At 44.1% G+C, this 24811-nt stretch overlaps 2 protein-coding genes across 2 annotated transcripts; one reads left to right on the plus strand and one right to left on the minus strand.

Annotated features, from left to right (window-relative positions):
- Positions 1-14941: 14941 nt before the first annotated feature.
- Positions 14942-17491, plus strand: LOC127313556 (uncharacterized). Its single transcript, XM_051344040.2, has 5 exons — positions 14942-15139; positions 15808-16070; positions 16688-16778; positions 16990-17056; positions 17186-17491. The coding sequence occupies exons 1-5, from the start codon at positions 15081-15083 to the stop codon at positions 17237-17239; spliced, it is 534 nt and encodes a 177-aa protein (XP_051200000.1). The 5' UTR covers positions 14942-15080; the 3' UTR covers positions 17240-17491.
- Positions 17492-17843: 352 nt separating this feature from the next.
- On the minus strand, positions 17844-24532 carry LOC127313555 (transcription factor GAMYB). The gene is made up of 4 exons (XM_051344039.2): positions 24425-24532; positions 23804-24259; positions 18529-19348; positions 17844-18461 (listed from the first exon to the last, which is right to left on the minus strand). The coding sequence occupies exons 2-4, from the start codon at positions 24251-24253 to the stop codon at positions 18166-18168; spliced, it is 1566 nt and encodes a 521-aa protein (XP_051199999.1). The 5' UTR covers positions 24254-24259; positions 24425-24532; the 3' UTR covers positions 17844-18165.
- Between the last annotated feature and the right edge of the window lie 279 nt (positions 24533-24811).

The raw sequence follows: 24811 nt of genomic DNA on the forward strand, positions 1-24811 counted from the left end.
AGTTAATCCCCGGAACTGGACCCATAGCCCAGAGAGCCTACAGCATGAACGCAACAGAGCTTGTGGAGCTGAAGAAACAAATAGATGATATGTTAGCCAAGGGTCTGATTAGACCTAGTGCATCCCCCTGGAGATCACCAGTGTTGTTTGTGGACAAGAAGGATGGTGCAAATCGTTTATGTACGGACTATCGTAAGCTTAACGATGTCACCATCAAAAACAAATACCCCCTACCCAAGATAGAAGACTTGTTTGATCAACTCACCGGAGCCATAGTTTTCTCCAAGATAGACCTTAGAACTGGATATTGATGCGTGTGGTTGGCACGTCCGTTGGGAACCCCAAGAGGAAGGTGTGATGCGCACAGCGGCAAGTTTCCCTCAGTAAGAAACCAAGGTTTAATCGGACCAGTAGGAGTCAAGAAGCACGTTGAAGGTTGATGGCGGCGAGATGTAGTGCGGCGCAACACCAGTGATTCCGGCGCCAACGTGGAACCTGCACAACACAACCAAAGTACTTTGCCCCAACGAAACAGTGAGGTTGTCAATCTCACCGGCTTGCTGTAACAAAGAGTTAACCGTATTGTGTGGAAGATGATTGTTTGCAGAAAACAGTAGAACAAGTATTGCAGTAGATTGTATTTCAGTAAAGAGAATTGGACCGGGGTCCACAGTTCACTAGAGGTGTCTCTCCCATAAGACGAACAGCATGTTGGGTGAACAAATTACAGTTGGGCAATTGACAAATAAAGAGAGCATGACCATGCACATACATATCATGATGAGTATAGTGAGATTTAATTGGGCATTACGACAAAGTACATAGACCGTCATCCAACTGCATCTATCCCTAAAAAGACCACCTTCAAAGTTATCATCCGAACCCCCTCCAGTATTAAGTTGCTAACAACAGACAATTGCATTAAGTATGGTGCGTAATGTAACTAGTGACTACATCCTTGAACATAGCACTAATGTTTTATCCCTAGTGGCAACAGCACAACACAACCTTAGAACTTTCTCGTCATCGTCCTGTGTCAATGCAGGCATGAACCCACTATCGAGCATAAGTACTCCCTCTTGGAGTTAATAGCAAAAACTTGGCCAGAGTATCTACTAGTAACGGAGAGCATGCAAGATCATAAACAACACATAGATATAACTTTGATAATCAACATAACAAGTATTCTCTATTCATCGGATCCCAACAAACGCAACATATAGAATTACAGATAGATGATCTTGATCATGTTAGGCAGCTCACAAGATCCGACAATGATAGCACAATGGGGAGAAGACAACCATCTAGCTACTGCTATGGACCCATAGTCCAGGGGTAGACTACTCACACATCACACCGGAGGCGACCATGGCGGCGTAGAGTCCTCCGGGAGATGATTCCCCTCCGGCAGGGTGCCGGAGGCGATCTCCTGGATCCCCCGAGATGGGATCGGCGGCGGCGGCGTCTCTGGAAGGTTTTCCGTATCGTGGCTCTCGGTACTGGGGGTTTCGTCACGGAGACTTTTTATAGGCGGAAGGGCAGGTCAAGAGGCGGCACGGGGGCCCCACACCACAGGGCCGCGCGGCCAAGGGGGGGGGGCCGCGCCGCCCTAGGGTGTGGCCCCTCCGTGGCCCCTCTTCGTCTCTCCTTCGGACTTCTGGAAGCTTCGTGAGAAAATAGGCCCCTGGGCTTTGATTTCGTCCAATTCCGAGAATATTTCCTTACTAGGATTTCTGAAACCAAAAACAGCAGTAAAACAAAGAATCGGCACTTCGGCATCTTGTTAATAGGTTAGTTCCGTAAAATGCACGAATATGACATAAAGTGTGCATAAAACATGTAGATAACATCAATAATGTGGCATGGAACATAAGAAATTATCGATACGTCGGAGACGTATCAGCATCCCCAAGCTTAGTTACGCTCGTCGTCCGAGCAGGTAAAACGATAACACAGATAATTTTACGGAGTGACATGCCATCATAATCTTGATCATACTATTTGTAAAGCATATGTAGTGAATGCAGCGATCAAAACAATGTATATGACATGAGTAAACAAGTGAATCATATAGCAAAGACTTTTCATGAATAGCACTTCAAGACAAGCATCAATAAGTCTTGCATAAGAGTTAACTCATAAAGCAATAATTCAAAGTAAAGGCATTGAAGCAACACAAAAGAAGATTAAGTTTCAGCGGTTGCTTTCAACTTGTAACATGTATATCTCATGGATATTGTCAACATAGAGTAATATAATAAGTGCAATAAGCAAGTATGTAGGAATCAATACACAGTTCACACAAGTGTTTGCTTCTTGAGGTGGAGAGAAATAGGTGAACTGACTCAACATTGAAAGTAAAAGAATGGTCCTCCATAGAGGAAAAACATCGATTGCTATATTTGTGCTAGAGCTTTGATTTTGAAAACATGAAACAATTTTGTCAACGGTAGTAATAAAGCATATGCATCATGTAAATTATATCTTATAAGTTGCAAGCCTCATGCATAGTGTACTAATAGTGCCCCGCACCTTGTCCTAATTAGCTTGGACTACCGGATCATCACAATGCATTGTTTTTACCAAGTGTCACAAAGGGGTACCTCTATGCCGCCTGTACAAAGGTCTAAGGAGAAAGCTCGCATTGGATTTCTCGCTATTGATTATTCTTCAACTTAGACATCCATACCGGGACAACATAGACAACAGATAATGGACTCCTCTTTTATGCATAAGCATATACCAACAATTAATAATTTTCTCATTTGAGATTTGAGGATTGTTGTCCAAGACTGAAACTTCCACCATGGAGCATGGCTTTAGTTAGCGGCCCAATGTTCTTCTCTAACATATGCATGCTTAACCATATGGTGGTAGATCTCTCTTACTTCAGACAAGACGGACATGCATAGCAACTCACATGAAATTCAACAATGAATAGTTGATGGCGTCCCCAAGAACATGGTTATCGCACAACAAGCAACTTAATAAGAGATAAAGTGCATAATTACATATTCAATACCACAATAGTTTTTAAGCTATTTGTCCCATGAGCTATATATTGCAAAGGTGAATGATGGAATTTTAAAGGTAGCACTCAAGCAATTTACTTTGGAATGGCGGAAAATACCATGTAGTAGGTAGGTATGGTGGACACAAATGGCATAGTGGTTGGCTCAAGTATTTGGATTCATGAGAAGTATTCCCTCTCGATACAAGGTTTAGGCTAGCAAGGCTTATTTGAAACAAACACAAGGATGAACCGGTGCAGCAAAACTCACATAAAAGACATATTGAAAACATTATAAGACTCTACACCGTCTTCCTTGTTGTTCAAACTCAATACTAGAAATTATCTAGACCTTAGAGAAACCAAATATGCAAACCAAATTTAAGCATGCTCTATGTATTTCTTCATTAATGGGTGCAAAGCATATGATGCAAGAGCTTAATCATGAGCACAACAATTGCCAAGTATCACATTACCCAAGACATTTATAGCAATTACTACATGTATCATTTTCCAATTCCAACCATATAACAATTTAACGAAGGAGAAACTTCGCCATGAATACTATGAGTAGAAACCAAGGACATACTTGTCCATATGCTACAGCGGAGCGTGTCTCTCTCCCATAAAGTGAATGCTAGGATCCATTTTATTCAAACAAAACAAAAAACAAAAACAAACCGACGCTCCAAGAAAAAGCACATAAGATGTGATGGAATAAAAATATAGTTTCAGGGGAGGAACCTGATAATGTTGTCGATGAAGAAGGGGATGCCTTGGGCATCCCCAAGCTTAGACGCTTGAGTCTTCTTGATATATGCAGGGGTGAACCACCGGGTGCATCCCCAAGCTTAGAGCTTTCACTCTCCTTGATCATGTTGCATCATACTCCTCTCTTGATCCTTGAAAACTTCCTCCACACCAAACTCGAAACAACTCATTAGAGGGTTAGTGCACAATATAAATTGACATATTCAGAGGTGACACAATCATTCTTAACACTTCTGGACATTGCATAATGCTACTGGAAATTAATGGATCAAAGAAATTCATCCAACATAGCGAAAGAGGCAATGCGAAATAAAAGGCAGAATCTGTCAAAACAGAACAGTTCGTATTGACGAATTTTAAAATGGCACCAGACTTGCTCAAATGAAAATGCTCAAATTGAATGAAAGTTGCGTACATATCTGAGGATCATGCACGTAAATTGGCTTAATTTTCTGAGCTACCTACAGGGAGGTGGACTCAGATTCGTGACAGCAAAGAAATCTGGAACTGTGCAGTAATCCAAATCTAGTACTTACTTTTCTATCAACGGCTTAACTTGGCACAACAAAACACAAAACTAAGATAAGGAGAGGTTGCTACAGTAGTAAACAACTTCCAAGACACAAAATAAAAACAAAGTACTGTAGGTAAAAACATGGGTTGTCTCCCATAAGCGCTTTTCTTTAACGCCTTTCAGCTAGGCGCAGAAAGTGTGTATCAAGTATTATCGAAGGGTGATGCATTCTCAGCGGGGTGTGGAGTTTTCTCAACCAGGCATAGTATATTGGATACATAAGTTTCAGCATCTCCCTTTTCATTAGTCTTAGGCGTGCTACTCTCATCAAACAAATTTTCAGGAACTAGCCAAGCATAGTTATTTTCTAATGCATCATTCATAGCTAAGAGCTTACATGGTATTGGTGCTTTGATCTCCCCTCCATCATCAATATTATTAGTGTATCTTATTCTATCCATATCCATCCTTTCAAGGAGACTAACAAAATTAGTAGGAGAACCAAGCATATTAAATTTAGCAAACACCTTTCTAGCTTCTCTTGCTAGACCACCAAATTCTCTAAGAAGGGTTTCTAATACAAAATCTTTCTTTTCCCCCTCTTCCATATCACCAAGTGTGAAAAACATGTGTTGGATTATAGGATTAAGATTAACAAATTTAGTTTCCAACAGGCGAACCAAATGCGCAGCAGCAATTTCATAAGTAGGCGCAAGGTCTACCAAGTGTCTATCTTCAAAATTTTCAATAGTACTAACATGATTGAAAAATTCTTCTATATTATTTCTCCAACCTATAGACCCACGTCCTACCGGTATGTTTTTTGTGGTAAAATTAAAAGGAAACATGATGAATAAAGTAAATGCAAGTAAACTAATTTTTTTTGTGTTTTAGATATAGCAACCAAGATAGCAAATAAAGTAAAACTAGCAACTAATTTTTTTTGTATTTTGATTTAGTGCAGCAAACAAAGTAGTAAATAAAACTAAGCAAGACAAAAACAAAGTAAAGAGATTGAGAAGTGGAGACTCCCCTTGCAGCGTGTCTTGATCTCCCCGGCAACGGCGCCAGAAATTTGCTTGATGCGTGTGGTTGGCACGTCCGTTGGGAACCCCAAGAGGAAGGTGTGATGCGCACAGCGGCAAGTTTCCCTCAGTAAGAAACCAAGGTTTAATCGGACCAGTAGGAGTCAAGAAGCACGTTGAAGGTTGATGGCGGCGAGATGTAGTGCGGCGCAACACCAGTGATTTCGGCGCCAACGTGGAACCTGCACAACACAACCAAAGTACTTTGCCCCAACGAAACAGTGAGGTTGTCAATCTCACCGGCTTGCTGTAACAAAGAGTTAACCGTATTGTGTGGAAGATGATTGTTTGCAGAAAACAGTAGAACAAGTATTGCAAGATGATTGTATTTCAAGTAAAGAGAATTGGACCGGGGTCCACAGCTCACTAGAGGTGTCTCTCCCATAAGACGAACAAAGCATGTTGGGTGAACAAATTACAGCTTGGGCAATTGACAAATAAAGAGAGCATTACCATGCACATACATATCATGATGAGTATAGTGAGATTTAATTGTGAATAAAGACAAAGTACATAGACCGTCATCCAACAGAATCTATGCCTAAAAAGTCCACCTTCAAAGTTATCATCCGAACCCCTCCGTATTAAGTTGCTAACAACAGACAATTGCATTAAGTATGGTGCGTAATGTAACTAGTGACTACATCCTTGAACATAGCACTAATGTTTTATCCCTAGTGGCAACAGCACAACACAACCTTAGAACTTTCGTCACATCGTCCTGTGTCAATGCAGGCATGAACCCACTATCGAGCATAAGTACTCCCTCTTGGAGTTAATAGCAAAAACTTGGCCAGAGTATCTACTAGTAACGGAGAGCATGCAAGATCATAAACAACACATAGATATAACTTTGATAATCAACATAACAAGTATTCTCTATTCATCGGATCCCAACAAACGCAACATATAGAATTACAGATAGATGATCTTGATCATGTTAGGCAGCTCACAAGATCCGACAATGATAGCACAATGGGGAGAAGACAACCATCTAGCTACTGCTATGGACCCATAGTCCAGGGGTAGACTACTCACACATCACACCGGAGGCGACCATGGCGGCGTAGAGTCCTCCGGGAGATGATTCCCCTCTCCGGCAGGGTGCCGGAGGCGATCTCCTGGATCCCCCGAGATGGGATCGGCGGCGGCGGCGTCTCTGGAAGGTTTTCCGTATCGTGGCTCTCGGTACTGGGGGTTTCGTCACGGAGACTTTTTATAGGCGGAAGGGCAGGTCAAGAGGCGGCACGGGGGCCCCACACCACAGGGCCGCGCGGCCAAGGGGGGGGCCGCGCCGCCCTAGGGTGTGGCCCCTCCGTGGCCCCTCTTCGTCTCTCCTTCGGACTTCTGGAAGCTTCGTGAGAAAATAGGCCCCTGGGCTTTGATTTCGTCCAATTCCGAGAATATTTCCTTACTAGGATTTCTGAAACCAAAAAAGCAGAAAACGACAAGAATCGGCACTTCGGCATCTTGTTAATAGGTTAGTTCCAGAAAATGCACGAATATGACATAAAGTGTGCATAAAACATGTAGATAACATCAATAATGTGGCATGGAACATAAGAAATTATCGATACGTCGGAGACGTATCAGATATCATCAGCTGAAAATCCGAGCCACCGACATTCCAAAAACTGCCTTCACCACCAAATATGGGTTGTATGAGTACAACATCATGTCGTTTGGACTGACCAATGCCCCCGCTTATGTCATGAATCTCATGAATAAGATATTCATGAACTTTTTGGACAAGTTTGTCGTTGTCTTCATCGATGACATCCTTGTGTACTCCAAGTCCAAAGAGGAACATGAACATCATTTGGAGACTGTCCTAGAAACCCTTAGGCATCACCAGTTGTATGCCAAGTTCAGCAAGTGTGAGTTTTGGTTGGAAGAAGTTGGATTCCTGGGACACATCTTGTCCGCAGGAGGAATTGCCGTAGATCCCGCCAAAATCAAAACTGTTATGGAATGGCAAGCCCCAACCACCCAAACCGAGGTCCGCGCTTTTCTTGGATTAGCAGGATATTACCGCAGATTTGTAGAAGGCTTTTCGAGCATCGCTCGACCAATGACCCAACTACTGAAGAAGGACAGGAAGTTTGAGTGGACCGACAAATGTGAAGAGAGCTTTCAACAGCTCAAGAGTAGGTTGACAACCGCCCCAATCCTGATCATGCCCGATATCGCAAAGCCCTTTGACGTATATTGCGACGCCTCCAAGACTGGTCTTGGATGTGTGCTTATGCAAGAAGGCAAGGTTGTATCCTACCTTTCAAGACAGCTGAAGCAGCATGAATAGAACTACCCAACCCATGACCTCGAGCTTGCAGCCGTGGTCTTAGCCTTGAAAGTTTGGCGTCATTACCTCATGGGTAATCGATGCAAAATCTACTCCGACCACAAAAGCCTGAAATACATATTCACCCAGAAGGAGCTGAACATGAGACAACGCCGATGGATCGAATTGATCAAGGATTACGACATGGAGATTCACTACCACCCCGGCAAGGCCAATGTGGTAGCGGATGCTTTGAGTCGACTGCCGTGTCAGTTGAACTCCATGCTCGCAACTGAACAACCCAGCTTGCATCAAGAGTTTGAACAGTTCAGACTTGAACTTGTTAGTGAGGGATTCCTAGCCAGCATAGAACTGCAACCCACCTTGGTTAGCCAAATCAAGGAAGCCCAGAAGGACAACGCTAGCATTGACGGAATCAAGAAACAGATAGCCGCAGGAAAAGCCCCTGGATTCACCATAGATGAAGCCGGAGTTCTTTGGTACAAAGAACGTCTCTGCGTACCATCGGACTCAGACTTGAAGCAAGTCATCCTGCAAGAAGCCCACGACACCCTTTATTCAATCCACCCCGGAGATACTAAGATGTACCAAGACTTGAAGGAGCAATTCTGATGGCATGGAATGAAGAGAGAGATCGGCAGCTACATCGCCAAGTGTGACATCTGTCAAAGGGTCAAGGCAGAACATCAACGACCCGCCGGACTGTTACAACCTCTCCAGATTCCAGAATGGAAATGGGACTCCGTAGGAATGGACTTTATCACCGGACTTCCCAAATCCAGCAAAGGCAATGATTCAATATGGGTAGTTGTCGATAGATTGACCAAAGTCGCCCATTTCATTGCCATCAAAACCACCTACCAAGGCCCAAAGTTAGCTGAACTATACATCTCCAGAATAGTCGCCCTGCACGGAACCCCGAAATCGATAGTGTCAGATAGAGGATCACAGTTCACCTCAAGATTCTGGCAGAAAGTGCATGAAGGACTAGGAACCCGTCTGAGTTTCAGCACCGCTTATCACCCTCAGACCGACGGACAGACTGAGAGAGTAAACCAGATACTGGAGGACATGCTGAGAGCATGTGTACTGGAATACAGATCCAAGTGGGAAGACTGCTTACCTTACGCAGAATTCTCTTACAACAACAGCTACCAAGCTAGCCTACAGATGGCCCCCTTTGAAGCCTTGTACGGAAGGAAGTGCCGTACCCCCCTGAACTGGTCGGAAGTCGGAGAAAGCCAAGTTTTTGGCCCAGATGTTTTTCGGGAAGCCGAAGAGAAAGTACACAAGATCCGAGAGTACCTCAAGACGGCGCAATCAAGACAGAAGAGCTACGCCGACAAGAGACGTCGGGAGATGACCTTCGAGATCGGAGACTTCGTCTATCTCAAGGTATCCCCCTTGAAAGGAATGCAGAGATTCCAGCTGAAAGGAAAGCTCGCACCCCGATATGTCGGACCTTTCAAAGTCCTTAGCCACCGAGGTGAAGTATCTTATCAACTAGAGCTACCTGAAGAAATGTTGGCCGTACACGACGTGTTTCACATCTCACTCCTCCGGAAGTGCCTTGAAGTCCCAGAGAAGACCGAAGTGTTCAAGAACATCGATCACCGATTGGTGGATATCAACCCGGACTTGACTTACCGCGAAGTGCCGATTCGCATCCTGGAGGAAGCTTACCGAACCACCCGCACCCGAAGCATCAAGTTTCTGAAGATACAATGGAGCAATCATACCGAGGATGAAGCCACATGGGAACGCGAAGACTTCATGAAGAAGGAGTACCCAGATCTCTTTAGTACCTAACTTTCTTTTCGATCTCGGGACGAGATATTTTGTAAGGGAGAAGGGTTTGTAACATCCCAAATTTCAATAAAAGAAGTTAGAAGAATTCCAGAGAGCAAAATTTCAAACCAACAAAAACTTTTTAAATTGCATATAGTGCCATGCATAGGACTTGTGCATTTGATTGATATGCCATGATGATTGTTATTAGGTGTATAAGCTAAACCCTAAAACCCTAATGTGATCATGAGAAGATCACAAACCAATTAAATCACAAAGAATAAGAAAATCAAATAAATGCAAAACCCTAAAAACCCTCACATATGCCCTATGGCATTTTTTATAAATTTTGACCCTAGACCAATTTGGTCTTCACCATTAGTTGAATAATGTTACTAAACACTTATTACAACTTTTGGAATCAAAGAATCACAAATCAAATGGATTTCAAATACAAAACTTGCTCACATATGATAATGGTCAAATCTGCCAATTATAGTCTGCTCACTACTTTGAGCCATTGCAATTCAATTTTCTCAAACCAAACCTTGCTAACTCTTTGCACCACATCCAAGTCAACATCAAGGTGAACACTTTTTGTAAAGATCACCATGCCAAATTCTGTCTTGATCATTAGCTACGCTCATCCAAAGTTGCAACATTTTAACATATGCAACAATCTCACACTTAGCCATTTTTGCAAAACTTTGAATTCAACAATGCCACCACCACACTTCACCACCTCTGGTCATTTCTAACTCATTGAGACACTCACAATTCAAAACTTGCAACCATTTGAATTAAATCAAATTTGGACAAATTTGGCAAATTGCAAATATGGAACTATTACACACTATTTCAAATAGTGTTCTATCACACCCTAATCTACCTCAAACCACCCTATCTGGTCCCCTTGCCCCCTCTCCCACTAAATGCAACATAGTAACCCTAAGAGGGAGGGCACACATGGCATAGCCATGGCCATGCCGGCCATGGGCACGTGCATGCCCCTCCCCTCTCTTCCTTCGTCACCAGAGCTGGCCACCGTGCCCAAACAACGCCACCTCACCTCCTAGCACCGCCTACACCCGCCATGGTCGAGGGAGCAGCGACCACACGCCGGACGACGCACGCCCAGAACGGCCAGTATGCCGCTCATGTCGCGCGTGGCGCGCCACAGGCACGCCCTGGCCACCTCTCGCCTGGCCACCTCACGCACACCCTGGACCACCTAGCTGCGGGTTGAGCATCGCCGCGTCGCCACGCAGCTCGCAGACACGCGCGCGACCACGACCCATGGCCACCGCCGCCGGAGATGGAGAAGAAAAGCCGCCGTAGACGCGCCAGAAACCGCGACGCCCCGACCGCGTTAGGCACCGCCTACCCTACCTGTCGCCACCCAGAGGACCACCGTGACGCCAGGAATACCACCGCGCCCTCGCCTAGCTCGCTAGACCGCCGGAGACGCCGCGCCCTTGTCGAGTTCGCCGCAGCACCTCGGGCACTCGCTCGCCTATAAAAGGAGGCATCGCCTCGACGATTCCTTCACACCACCACTCCTCCCTCTCCTTCCTTGATCTCCCAGCCACCTCGCCGCTCCACATTGACCACCAGAGCCGCCCAATTCCTACCTCACTGCCGCACGCCGCCGTGGAAGCTCGCCGTCGATTGGAGCCACCCCAGGATGAGCCGCCGGTACCTGGAGCTTCGCCGTCGTCCACCACTTCGTCGAGCATACTGCCCACCGTCGCTGGAGCCACGGTGAGCTCTTCGACCCCCTAGGCTCGCCGCCAGACCCTCGGCCTCTCGCCGGCGACGACGATGAACGAGCGCCGTTGGATTAGATTCTAATCCAACGCCTCTGTTTAAAACGTACCGCTTCGGTGACGCTGAGTCACTGACGCGCGGATCCCACCCTGGCACTGACGCAGGGACTTTTCCATATTCAAACAATTATTAAAAATCAACCAAAATAGATATTAAGTTAATTGGAACTCTAATAGCTCATATTTGACTTACACTAATTATTTATGCAATAAAATGGTGTGGTCACTTTGCATGATCATGCCTTAGTTTAATTAATGGACAATATGACTAGTTTATGTAGTTGATATTGTCCAAAACTATTAAGTAAATTATATGAAGTCTTATACTTCATTTAAACTTTGTCTCAATTGAATTCATGTGATTTTTGGACCCCTGGCCAAACTCACTTATATGAATTACTTGGAGATTTAAATCATATGTTAGCACTATTAAATAGTATGAGGTGGTCTACTTCATTTAAATCATTTTCTCAAATGATAATGATGAATGTTTGACTTAGGTCAATATAAGTTCATATATGATTGTTTGAGAAATTAAATCTTAAGAAGATTTCAATGAGAGGAAATTATTTCTCAAGCACCCTATGGAAACTATCATTTACATATTAAATACAAAGAAGTAAATTCTCCTCAAGCAACACAACCCATGCACTCTAATTAGATTATTTGTGTGCATAGAATAGTTTGTGTGTTTATATGTGATACATGTAATAGCCATTGAATTAGTGAGTAATTATACTCGTATTCAAATTTAGACGCTAGCACCGGAGAGTACACTAAAGAAGAAGGTTGCTACCAAGAGGAGGAGGAGGAGAATTTTGAGAACTACCAAGGCAAGCTAATATTCTTGCAAAGTGCAAATCCCCTTGGGGCAAGGCACCATGAATCTTACCTTTTCTTACATTAGCCTATCCCAAGTTTATACATTACAAGTTTTTACTTGTTTTCTCAAAGAGTTACTTTTATAGTTAACTTTGGTCAAAGTAAAGAAGTTTACTAGAGTAGCAAAGTTAGTCTCCATCAAGCAAAGCAAGATAGCCCTCTCATGATTTAGAGCTAGTGCTAATGAATAAAACTTGACTACTCTAGATGGGAACAATGTGAATTGAAATGAATTTGAAACCTTGGAATGATGAAGCATTCCATTGAATGATTTTTGAAGGTGAATATGACCCAAAGAAGATGGTGATTTTTGATAAACATGATGTTGGTTTGAATGCGATACCTTTCCAATATCAAGTACCCCCACAATACCTGATTATGGGTAGGGCTTAACTGGAAGTTTATGCATCTTAGTATGGGTTCCCTCTGAACACACGTCATAGGGGTTACGCTTGAGGCTGCCTCCGTTGTTGAGAAATGATGTGAAATTGAGGTGAATTGTACGGCCAAGCCCTGTGCACTTCCCAGGTTGACAGTTGGTCTTCACTGGGAGGCCAAGCTCATGGGGAGAGGTGCTCATACTGTGTTACGATGATTCGGGGTAATCCCGACGGATGAAATCAAATGTTGTGGCACAAGTGTGCAACCTCTGCAGAGTGTCAATCTATTCGAATAGCCGCGTCCACGGTTACGGACGGTTGGAAAGGCCATACAGTTTCCGATGTCATATCTTGAAAATGATGTTGAAAGGAGATGGTGAAATGACTTGTGGTGAATTAAATTGAAATCACCACTTGAATGGTGGGAATGACACTAATGTTCCCATTTGAGTTAGTTAGCATATGAACAAGCTTTTCTCAAATACTTGTGAACTAAAATTGGCTTTATGCAAATAAACTAGAGCTTAGCAAACCATACTAGAAATGTCTAGCACTTACATTAGTATTAGTTTGCGAGTACTTGAAGTACTCACGGCTTTGTCCCTGGCTATTCAAATGGCCAGAGTATGAAGATGAACAAGGAGATGACCAGCAGGACGCCTACGACAACTAGGAGTCTTCCGACGTCAAGCGTTGGCCTGTGGACTAGAGAGTCCTTGTATCTTACGCTTCCGCTTTGAACTTGTGTTTGTTCGTTGATCAATAGATCAACTATTCGTGTAATATGGATGATGTGATTCCAAGTTGTAAGACATTATGGTTTGTAATGAATGATGACTGTGATACTTAACTATTATGCCTCGCAACAACAATATTCCTGGGATTGCGATGTATGACATAATAGGCATTCGAACTTAAAAATCCGGATGTTGACACTATGTTTGGAGATTTTTTTATAAAGTAGGGTTTTCAACATATTAGTTTAGGGTTTGGTAGCCGTCTTATTGTTGGCCTACGCCACATTGGAGATGCCATCGTCTACAATAACTATTCTTCAGTCCTTCATTCGACGACAAGATCCTATTCGTGGCGTCAATGGTGGCATTGAATGATTACAATTATCTAGGTATGGATCTGTCGCCAGAACAATGTTGGATCTTTTCTCATGGTTGCTGCAAGGAGGATTATCCTTGCAATATTTGTCTCGGCTGCTACGTCTTCGACAATGGTGATTCGTCCTCTCGCTTCTCCAGCTACGTCGACCCGGTTGTTCGGTTAATTTTCCTTGGCATACTGGTGTTGGTACTCTTGCCGATGGTGATTGACTACTTCAATGGTTGCACACCTACACGTAGCCTTGGCATTGCGGTTCAAGTTAAAATAATGAAAAAAATCTTCGTTGGTATTTTCAGATCTATGGTTCGGTATCTATTTTTGGTTGCCTTTAGAGAACTATAAGGGGATGTACAATGGTGATATCTTAGCAGTGCCACGTTGGATAAATGCTGAGGTGGAGGAAAGATAAAGATAAAAAAAGACTTTGCCTTCTCTTAGCTAAGAGATCATCTCTTAGCACAATCTCTCTCACCACAAATTTTAGATGTCTCGTTACTAAAGATAAGACTAAAAAATAACCCAATGTACATCATGTTTTATTGCTATATCTAGATTACGTGGCAGGATTAACAAAAGACTGTCTTATCAACCATTGCACATGCCCTAAGATTGTGTCATGGAAGAAAGGAGAATTTGAAGATCTCAATGATTTGCTCGTATCCCTACCATGTACTATTTGTTACTATAAATATATGTGGTATTGATTGTCAAAAATTAATTATCATGTGTGTTACGGTTACATGTACGGCAAAAAATAATTTGAGAAAACCGTAGCAACGCACGAGAATTCAACTAGTAAAAAATAACATTTCCTATCCCATTGCATTTGCCCATCACTTAGAAAGTGGAATAGTCACACACACACGCACGCACGCACGCACGCGCACACACACACACACACACACACACCCTATGTGTGTATGTAGGGGGCCTATTAAGTTTCGGTAAGGTAAGATAAATAGTGTCTATATACATCTAAATTTAGATAAATCTGCGATAACCTATCTAGAACAAAGAGAGTACTAGAAATTAATAACTATTTTTGATAACTAATATTATACTCTAAAAAAACCACATGTCATACTCTCAAAAAAAAAAATTCCCACAGGTTACTAAAAGTAACTCTTGATAGAAAGTGTGTCTTAATAAAACTTAAATACAACTCTGCGGGTGGAGAATCTAAAAAGCAAAAAAAAAAAAAATCCAAGTAGTAACGTCTGCTCCTGAATGAATCCTAGATTTCTGCTCCAATCCCAGCCCACCACGGAATCCCCATTCCTGGTTCCCTTCCCTTCTCCCCCCACTCCTCCTCCTCCTCCTCCTCCTCCTTCCCCCGTGCACCTCGCGGGGGCCTAGGGTTTGCCCCCACCGCCGCGACGGCGCCGGACCCTGCCGCCGCGGATGCTATGCTGCTGGGCTGCAGGTCCCTCTCCTCCTGGGTTCGCCGCCTCGTCGCCTGCATGGGGTGCGTGTCTTTCCTCACTCCCACCCCCCTGTTCCGTCCGTACCGCGACCCGATGTAACGGCAGCGAGCTCGATCGGGTTCATGGATTATCGGTCCATCCGTGCGCCCCGCCCGGAGGCCAATAGGATTAGTGGATGCGATGTTCCTCCAATTGGCCCCGGTTCGATGCTGTGTCCTGATTCTGATTCTTGCTGTCTGTTCATAAATAGACACGGCTCGCTCGCTCGTTAAATGTTTACCCTGTGGTATGTGGGTGTTGCTTTGGTGGGGAGGCCTCCGTGAATCCGTTGTTTCCATTGTAGGACTGTATGATAAGAGGTGTTCCATGTGATGGTATCCGATTCCTCTTTAATGTACATGACTCACCTTTTGGTGTAGGAGATACACTCTCTGTCAGATCTTCTCTTTTATGGCCAATCTTTTCTGTTCTTGGAACTGACCTTGTATTCTTGTAGTACCAAAAGGCTGTCTTGTGATTTCTGAGGCCTTATCCCTGTCAAAAAAAAAAAAATCCTGAGGCCTTAGAACGATGTATCGCAGTCCAGTGTCAGAAAAGCTATCCAGAAACAAATACTCCTTCATTTTTACGTTTTTTTGGGCTTCTCCGACTCATATCAGATACCTGAAGCTAATCGTCTCCTGGTCAATACTGTTTTGCTACAGAGCAGAAGTTGCCTTGGATGCTGTGGCTGCGCTAAGCCTGCTCCGATAACAGCGGTCGATGAGCCTTCAAAGGGCTTGAGGATCCAGGGCCGTTCGGTAAGGAAGACCAACCTGTCTGGGGGCTTCTGGAGCACGAGCACGCATGAGGTTGGAAACAGCGCGCTTCAGTCCCAGAGAAGCATGTCTTCGATCAGCACGGCCCCGCGGTCGAGCGATCAGCATGGAGCTGGAAGTAGTAGCAGCAAACCGAACGAGTTTGTAAATCAAGGTATGCATCATGGACCTTGTGTGTCGTGGCACATGTTTGATTGCTTCATGTTTTTTCTTTACTTCATCATGCTAGTGTAGTGTACTGTCAAATAAATGCAGATCCACAATTTGATTATTGGAGCTCTATCTTCCGTGTCCATATATAAGTTTAATATGAATTTTAAGTGCCTTTTCATCCAGAGTTCATAGTATTTGTTGTGTACTCTTAAACATGCTTACATTACCGTGCACGCTGGGTTTCTAACTTCTCAGTGGCAATTTGTTCTGATTGAATGGGTTTCTAACTTCTCCGTGCCAATTTGTTCTGATTGAAACAGTCTCAGAATGTAGTTGATGTTAATGTTTACATTATGCTCAAGAAAAATCATACATCTAAGCTGTTGACAACCAACAAAGCCTTGTTGTTTTGTTCTACATTTTTGTTCTTTGCAGTGTGACATGCTGATGCACAACTACTATGTTGAACTGGATAGATTTATTGAAAAATATGTATAACTATTTTTTGGAGAGTAAAAAAGATCTCATTAAGAGGCTTTAGTACTTCCGTAGCAAGTTTACATGTCAACATATCCATATGCAATGACTTCCATTTACTATTTTATCATGTATCTGAAGGTCTCGCCCATTGGAACCAGACTAGACAACAGTGGGTTGGAAACAAAAAACGCAAACCTCGACCTGAAAAGTCTCAAGAGCCAAAAATAAGGTGAGTTATTATGGTTTACTCTCACACCACCTGAAACACATGAAACGTTTTGTTTCTATGGCTATTTAACATATTTTATATTCTTTCTATCCAGATTAGGTTGGCTGTTTTAATTAAAATTAGAACTATATCTTTTCTTTTTGTTTAAGTAAATTCAGTATACTGAATGCTAAACTTGATTTTCTCCACCTTATTTTTGCTGACGATACAGCTGGAACACAACATATGAGAGCCTGCTAGGGAGCAATAAGCCATTCTCCCAACCAATCCCTCTTGCTGTAAGATTCTATACTAAATCATCTATAACATCATATGCTAAATAAACTACACATTCTTCCCACCGTGGAGTTCTTTTTTGCATTATAATGTTTCTTTCTCATGCTCGCAAATCAAAACTTCATTTGCAGGAAATGGTAGACTTGCTTGTGGACGTCTGGGAGCAGGAAGGCCTATACAGTTAGGCAGGGACGGAGCATTTGTTTAAGTCACGTTAATTTCTCATGTGTTTCTAAGATTATAGATTGTCAGGAGCTAGGTTGGTGAAAGTGTATACATGGTGAGCTCGTTCGTGTACCGCGAAGTCGCGAACCTTGAACAATATGGCATCTATATCTTTGATCAATTGTAATTTAATACTTCCTGCTTTATTATGATAATGACAGATTGTACAGGAGGGCAATAAACTGATATATACATGGACATACTCTAGTTGATACCTTGTTCTTAAAGGAAAGAAAAAGAGAAATAAAAAAAAGGATCTGGCTGCAAATGGTTTGTGAAGAATTATCTTTTGTAGGACACATTTCGTGTAACTGAAAAGTACCAACCTATTGCCACAAATGTCATCATGAGGTTGTGCCAACGACAGAAAATAATGGAACTAAGAAATTCCATTGTTGAAAAATGAAACTAGAGAAATTCCATTGTTGAAAAATGAGACAGAATCACACTGAGAAAGTTAAACATGACATATGATGATAACTTGCAATATAATTGCAGATCATTCCAAATTACTAGGTAGTAACAACCAATCAATTAACATTTGACCAAGAGAATATCTCAGCATAGTCCAGAAAAAATCACTTAACAATGTAATATTAATGAATGAAATGGGTCTCCATAGAGCACTGACACATCCTTTTACATCGTTCGACAACTCAAGCCAGCGAAAACAATGCAAATTAAGTTCTGGTTCGATGGTTTGTGCTCCTTGAGGAGCAAAACAAAAGAGACTAGGACACTGCATAAACTAGAAACGTAACAGCATCTGGACCTGTATTTTTTCACCACAAATGCACTGAAGGCCATACAAAATTAAGATTGTTGCAGCAGTTGTGTTCCTTGAGGGGAAAGGCAGCAGGCACCATAACTGTTCCTGGCTTGCATTTCAAGATCCAGGCACGTGACGGGCACCAGGCATGCTATTCCAGGGGGCTGACTCAAGCCTGTGCTGATAGCCAGCACCTGGAGCTGAGAACATACCCTCATCACCTAAATCTCCATAGAGGATTGAACTATATGGATCGCTGATGGGCTGGTACTCAGAGTTTGGTGAATCTTCACTCAAATATCTTGCTTCTGCTGATGCACCAGGCCTGCAGGAATCTAGCAAGGGCGAAAGATACTCTTCTGCAAATATATCATCTGCTTGATGTTTGCTGTCCGCCAAAAGAGCATCCAGGCCTGCAAATACCAACAGTAAGCTCTGTCTGATATTGACTACAATGAAATAAGAATGAGCGAAACTTACTAGCAGGTGATTTTGAAGTTCTAAATTCATCCAAAGGACTGTTGTCAAGGACACTGTCATTAATGACTGAAGAGTGCGGACTCAAAGGGTGAACATACGGAACAGGAGGAACCGGTACTTCATACGCTGCTTGGAATGTTGCAGAATCCCCTAGTATCTGTCCCTGCTGCTGAACCATGTTTTGGGAAGGGAAACAAACAGATGCTGGAGAAGGGATAAAGGTGTCAGCCATATCAAGAGGAGTTGCTGGGGCTATGTGCAAACAGCTATTGATTGATTCAAAGCTCGTATTTTGGAGTGAAGGGAGCTCCATCTTCACGGGCCTCAGCATGGTCCCGGAAGTAGAGAAGTTGCCATCTAATATTGGCAGGCCATTGGCCATGGCACAATTAAAACAAACACTGTGGTTTGTTATTCCCAAGTTGATATCAGTGTAACAGGTCCTCTTGGGCTCATGAGGAAATTGTTCACACGTGGGACTGTCACTGTAGCCTGATACCATGTCAGAAGATGCATGACGCTTCGAAGGGTTCATGGCACAAGAATCTTGAATTCTGTAAGTTGGAACAAAGAAATTCTCTGGCCGCTTTAAATAGTCCAAATTCTCAAATTTAATATCAAGAAGATAAAGACTAGTTTCCTCTGAGAGCTCATTTGGTCGTTTACTGCCACACGAATCGTCAGAACTGTGAGAGTCCATATCTTGATTTTTCATCCGAGATATCAATTCTTCTGGATAGACATCTTGACCTCTTTTTGTAAGTCTCTTAGATCTTGTGTTCCAGAAGTTCTTAATTTCATTATCTGTGCGTCCTGGCAACTGGAATAACAATAAAAGATATTCAGTGTCCACCTAGGCTAACTGGCATCAGTAGAAGAAACTTATTGGTAGATGCTGGATCCAGATAAAGGAATGAAAGGAAACTGGAACATTTTCAACCTTCAAGCCACACAATACCGAGAAAGAAACAAATATATAAGACAGACAGAGAGTGAGAAGTTTTTGACAGTTGCATTGCTATCCAAATATAGCATCGGCCTCACTAGAAAAGTAGAGATGTTATCTGCATACCTAGCAGATCAATCAAGAACTACTAATGCACCTCTCCTAGTTTTATTCGAATTTCCACATCAAACAGTAAATTTGACTTATGGTTAGTATCATGCAACTACGAAGTTACACCACAGAAGCAAGATATCCATCAATGATTCAAGAATAGTAAGAAAATCTTGACTTACTAATAAAAGCAGTAAGGGTTCTCCCGAATTTTTAGCGAGTTCACCCCTAAATGGCCAGTTTACCCTTCCACCAAACAATGCCATTTTACCGATCCACTCATTTATTTTCTTCCTCTCTTCCTGAACGATCCCTACCTCTTGTGCGCCGCGACCTCTCCATATATCTTCTAGCCCTTGATACGAAAACCCCGAGTCGTTCCGTGGTAGAAGCTTAATCAATATAGACAGGCTCAAGGAAAAGTAAGGGTCAAGCGCCGCGAGATTTGCCATGAATAGGCCACCGGCAGGCTCCCTCCCAGGCCGCTCGCTGGCTTCGCATGGCAACACAGCAACCACACCACAACAAAGCGGCGCTGCTTGCGAGCGCTATTTGATGCACGACCGACAGTGTTGGCCCAAGCCCAGGCACCACCTCGTGGCGCGGGAGCCCAGGTGCGGCTCTCCTCCTGGCACAGCGCGGCCGCCTGCGGTGGAGGCAGAATTCAACAACCACCGCATGCCCCGACTGCAACACAAATCCCCTTCCCCTTTGGCACGACGGCACGAAAGTACAGAGAACTCCAACACAAATCCCCTTTCCCTTTGGCACGACGTCACGAAAGTACAGAGAACTCCCAGCCAGCCGCTCGCTCGTCTGTACCTATCTGGCTACCCATCACGTGCAGAGAGGAGAGTTGGTCAGGGATTCTTGCGCAGGCACGAAGCAGAACAATAGGAGAAACACTTGAGATCTGCCAACACACAGTAGCAGAGGACGAGAAAAATCATATACTAATACACTATCCCTCTTGCCGGCAACCAACGCTTCCGACTAGAGATGTGGCTGCAGCGGCAGGAGTCGCTATCTAAAGCAGTACATGCAGATGTACACCGATCTGAACTTTGCCAGCCCCTGCCGATCTGGAGGCCACGGGTGGGGGTGGGGGTGGAGGCCTGACTTCAGTGCCTCCAGGTGGTGCGACCTGCTACTAATTTTACCGCGGAGTGCCACTTAGAGTGCACTGACTTTACCGCTTGCTTTGTCTTTTCTAGATTGACCTGGTAGTTACCTTTGCCATGGAAGTACATGTTCTAAATCGGGAGTGATTCGACTTTAACGGCTATCGCGTATTGCTTCTTCTGAACAAATGGGTGAGGCAGGTTCTGAACTTCTCCAACCTATGGGCGTTGTGTCACTCCTTTGATATTTTTTCTCCCTTTTGCTGACACACCGGTGCAGATAGTCTGTTTACTTTTTTTCCAACAAAAAATAGATACGTTTATTGTATCATGTTTCAGATGTACATGTGGAAACTTGGCGGTTCACTGCATAAAATTATAGAAGTTTGCTACTTCAATCGCCCACAGTTCTTTTGGTCCCACAGTTCATTATTTCTTTTCAAGAAGTTTTTTTTATACCGTGTGGAGGTATCATTATTATTTCAAACAAAGTGGACGATTGCCGGAAATACACTTAGGGCCTGTTTTTTTTGGGCTGTGGCTGGCTGTGCAGGGAAAGCAGCTGTGTAGAAAAAGTTGCTGTTCCGAGTTTCACTGTTTGGCAACTTGGCTGGCTGTCTCGATGTGAACAGATGAATTGTCTGAAATACCCCAGAGTTTCGAGAACATGTATTTGTGCTGATTTATTTTTTCACATAAATTGTCATAAATAATTTAGATTATTTGTCCTACAAAGAAAGTTCTTACTTATTTCACTAAACTAGGATGTTCAATTTTTTGGGCTGTGGCTGGCTGTGCAGGGAAAGCAGCTGTGTAGAAAAAGTTGCTGTTCCGAGTTTCACTGTTTGGCAACTTGGCTGGCTGTCTCGATGTGAACAGATGAATTGTCTGAAATACCCCAGAGTTTCGAGAACATGTATTTGTGCTGATTTATTTTTTCACATAAATTGTCATAAATAATTTAGATTATTTGTCCTACAAAGAAAGTTCTTACTTATTTCACTAAACTAGGATGGGTGTTGATCTTACACTTGGCGTACAAAATTGATTACTTATGTTTTGAAAGTTGAAATTGTCCAAGAGCCATGCTATGCCTCAGCGAATAGCTAGGTGGTCCAAGAATTGTATGACCAACTGATGCAAATGTCTCAGCGAGTATCATAGACAGATATACGCGGTACACTCATATAAACAACTGACGAATCAAGGGCGCAGGGACGGAGAGGACCTAAGCAAGGAACAAGCGATGTGCTCTCCTGTGTAAGGGGAAAGGCGGAGTTCGCAGGCAGCAAGCTGCGAGCTCGACCTGCTCGTTGTCATCGTCTACGGCTACATGATGGCGGGCGGCGCACGTCTGCCACAGAGATGAGGTTGGTCTGGGAGGGAAAGACGGAAGAAGCGGTGGGAATGGGTCGAGGATGGTGGGAACCGGACGGAGATGGAGGGGGACAGCGGAAGATCGCGGGTGGCGGCCTACTGCGTGGGTGGCCGCTAGTGTTGGGGAAGAAATCAGAGATATTTTGGCCACGAGAGAGAGCAAGGGAAAAACGATTTGGTCAAACGAATGGGTGGGCAATGCAAATAACGGTTCAGTTGTTAATGGAAAAGCTGCGGGAAGCCGGTGGAAGCACCTCAAAACATGCTTCCCCATCTTTGCCTGTTAGGTGCTTTGGCTTTGGCAAAGCCAAGTCCTAAAGCCACCCATTTATTTTGATTTGCTAGCTTTTTCTAGTGGAAAGCTGAAAAAAGCCCAAACACACAGGCCCTTAGTATGACAAGAAGTTCAATTTTTTTTTCCTACACAACACAACCAAAGTTTGTTTTGTACTATGAAATATTTAACTGCATGAAAAACAGAAATCTATACAAGGAACTTCAAAAACTCATTATATAAAACCTATAAGTCCACATTGCCAAACAATAAGAAGAGTAAAAAATTAGGAAAAAATTAAGTAGGGAATTCTAACAAATGTTCTACATATGAAAGCTGCAAGAAGTCGGTATTTGTTTGTTTGTGTCGTCACAATAACCGCCGGCAGGTGAAATATGCAAGGATAGAAGTCAATTTTACAACCCATAGCAATGCATGGGAAAATTTCCTAGTCAAATAATAATGTCCAAGAATACCTAGTCAAGAGCACAGGAAAATGGCTACCTAGGCTTAGACCATTATCAATATCCAAAGCTATAATAGATGTAAGATCATTGGCACCAAGTTATTCAATAACACTACAGAAAATAGGAATATCAGCAGTAATTTTGGCCAGAAAGGTAGTGGCATCTTAATGGTTTTATAGGCACATAAAATCGGATGTCTAGTAGATATCTCCTCAACCAGATCTAAGCTCCTCAAAGGGTATGCTAACAGGAGAAGTGCTGCCACTTAGGTATGAACTCGGCAAGCCAGCCATTGATAAAAGTCGCGTGCCCAGGATCGGCGCTGACATCTATTCAACGTAGGACAAGGACTAGTCTGCAAACCACCTCTCCTGCTTGGGCAGGCTAGACAAAGAACCGCCGAACTGATAACTATGGCATGTAGTAGCACAGCCAAAACCAGTATTTCAGTTCACTTACTAGTTTGTTATACTTCCTGGCAACTAAGGCCTAAGAGCAAGAGCTTACTAGTATAATTTACTACGTACATAGTAGAACAGTGAATGTGCACAGCACACACAACAACGACAGCATTGGCAGACACACAGAAGCCTGGATTTGTCGGTTGGCTATCCGCTACTTATATCCTTTTTACGAACTAACAGTGCTGTAGCTTCATAAATTTTAGTGCTAAACTAATACCTTGTCTCCAATCTACATAAGAGAGAAGTACTGCATTGAAGTTTTCTTAAATATAAACTTGCAAACAAGCACCGTGTTAGGAGGAAACGGCATTAGCTCCCTACCTACACTAGGCAAACTGTTGGCAGGCTTTGATCAGGATCAATGTTTGTCGCATCCAACTGACGAGAGACTTGTTATTACTACTAGTAATTACCAACTCAAACTAACACGAAAAGTGCAGTAGATTATTAAGTGACTAGACAATCTAGTAGGAGCATGCATAGAAGAGCAGCGTAAGGGTCTCAAACTCGGATACCTTGGACGCCATCTGAGCCCACTTGTTGCCGTTCTTGGCGTGGAGCTCGATAATGAGCTGCTCCTCCTCCTCGGAGAAGGGCCCCTTCTTGAGGTGCGGCCTGAGGTGGTTGGCCCAGCGGAGGCGGCAGCTCTTGCCGCAGCGGTTGAGCCCGGCGTTCCGCTGGACCTGGTTCCAGTTGCCCTCGCCGTGCGCCTCCACGTACGTCCGGAGCCGCCTGTCCTCCTCGGGCGTCCAGGGCCCCTTCTTCAGGGGCGGCCCGCTGACCAGGGCGGCGGCGGCGCGGGCGCGGGCGCGGGCTCGAGCCCCGGCCCCGCGTTCCCCCGCCTCCTCCTCGCCGTCGCTGTCCTCAGGCTCGGTCCCGGAGTCGCCGCCGTCGCTGCTGCGCGGCGAGTCCGCCTCCTCCTTGGGCTGCTCCAGGTGGCCCAGCGCGATCTCCTTCGCCTCCATCGCCACCTGCATACCAAATCAAGAGGAAATGCATCAGGCAATCAATCAATCAATCAATCGGACGCGAATCCAATCCAATCTGCAGCGGGATTTCGCTCGCGATTCAGCGCGATCGGATCGAATCTAGACTGGGAAATGGGGGAGGATTGATCAGTGGCGCGAGGTGCTCACCGGCGGGAGTAGGCGCTCGGCCGAAACCGATCTGCCGCGAGCTGCGGCGGCGGAGGAGGAGAGGGAGGGAGGGAGAGCTTTGGAGTCTTGGGAGTTTGGACTGGCTACTACTGCTGCTCAAGTACACGGGGAGTCCAACGTGGGGAAATGGACCGGACTTCTGGGCTGGCGAATGCAGCCCGAGGCTGAAATGGTCCGGGAATGTCTCGGTGGGTGGGGCTCGGGCCGTGTTGGGCCGACGTGAGGACGAATGGTTGGGCGATGGGCCGGCGTCATTTCCGTGACCCGACGTCTAATTACATCCGGCCTACTCTCAGAAAAACTAATTACTCCGTACATCCAATGATACTAGCACCCAATGGCAATAACCTCTTTTAGATCCACCTC

Source organism: Lolium perenne, chromosome 7, assembly GCF_019359855.2.
Source record: "Lolium perenne isolate Kyuss_39 chromosome 7, Kyuss_2.0, whole genome shotgun sequence".
Classification (NCBI taxonomy): domain Eukaryota; kingdom Viridiplantae; phylum Streptophyta; class Magnoliopsida; order Poales; family Poaceae; genus Lolium; species Lolium perenne.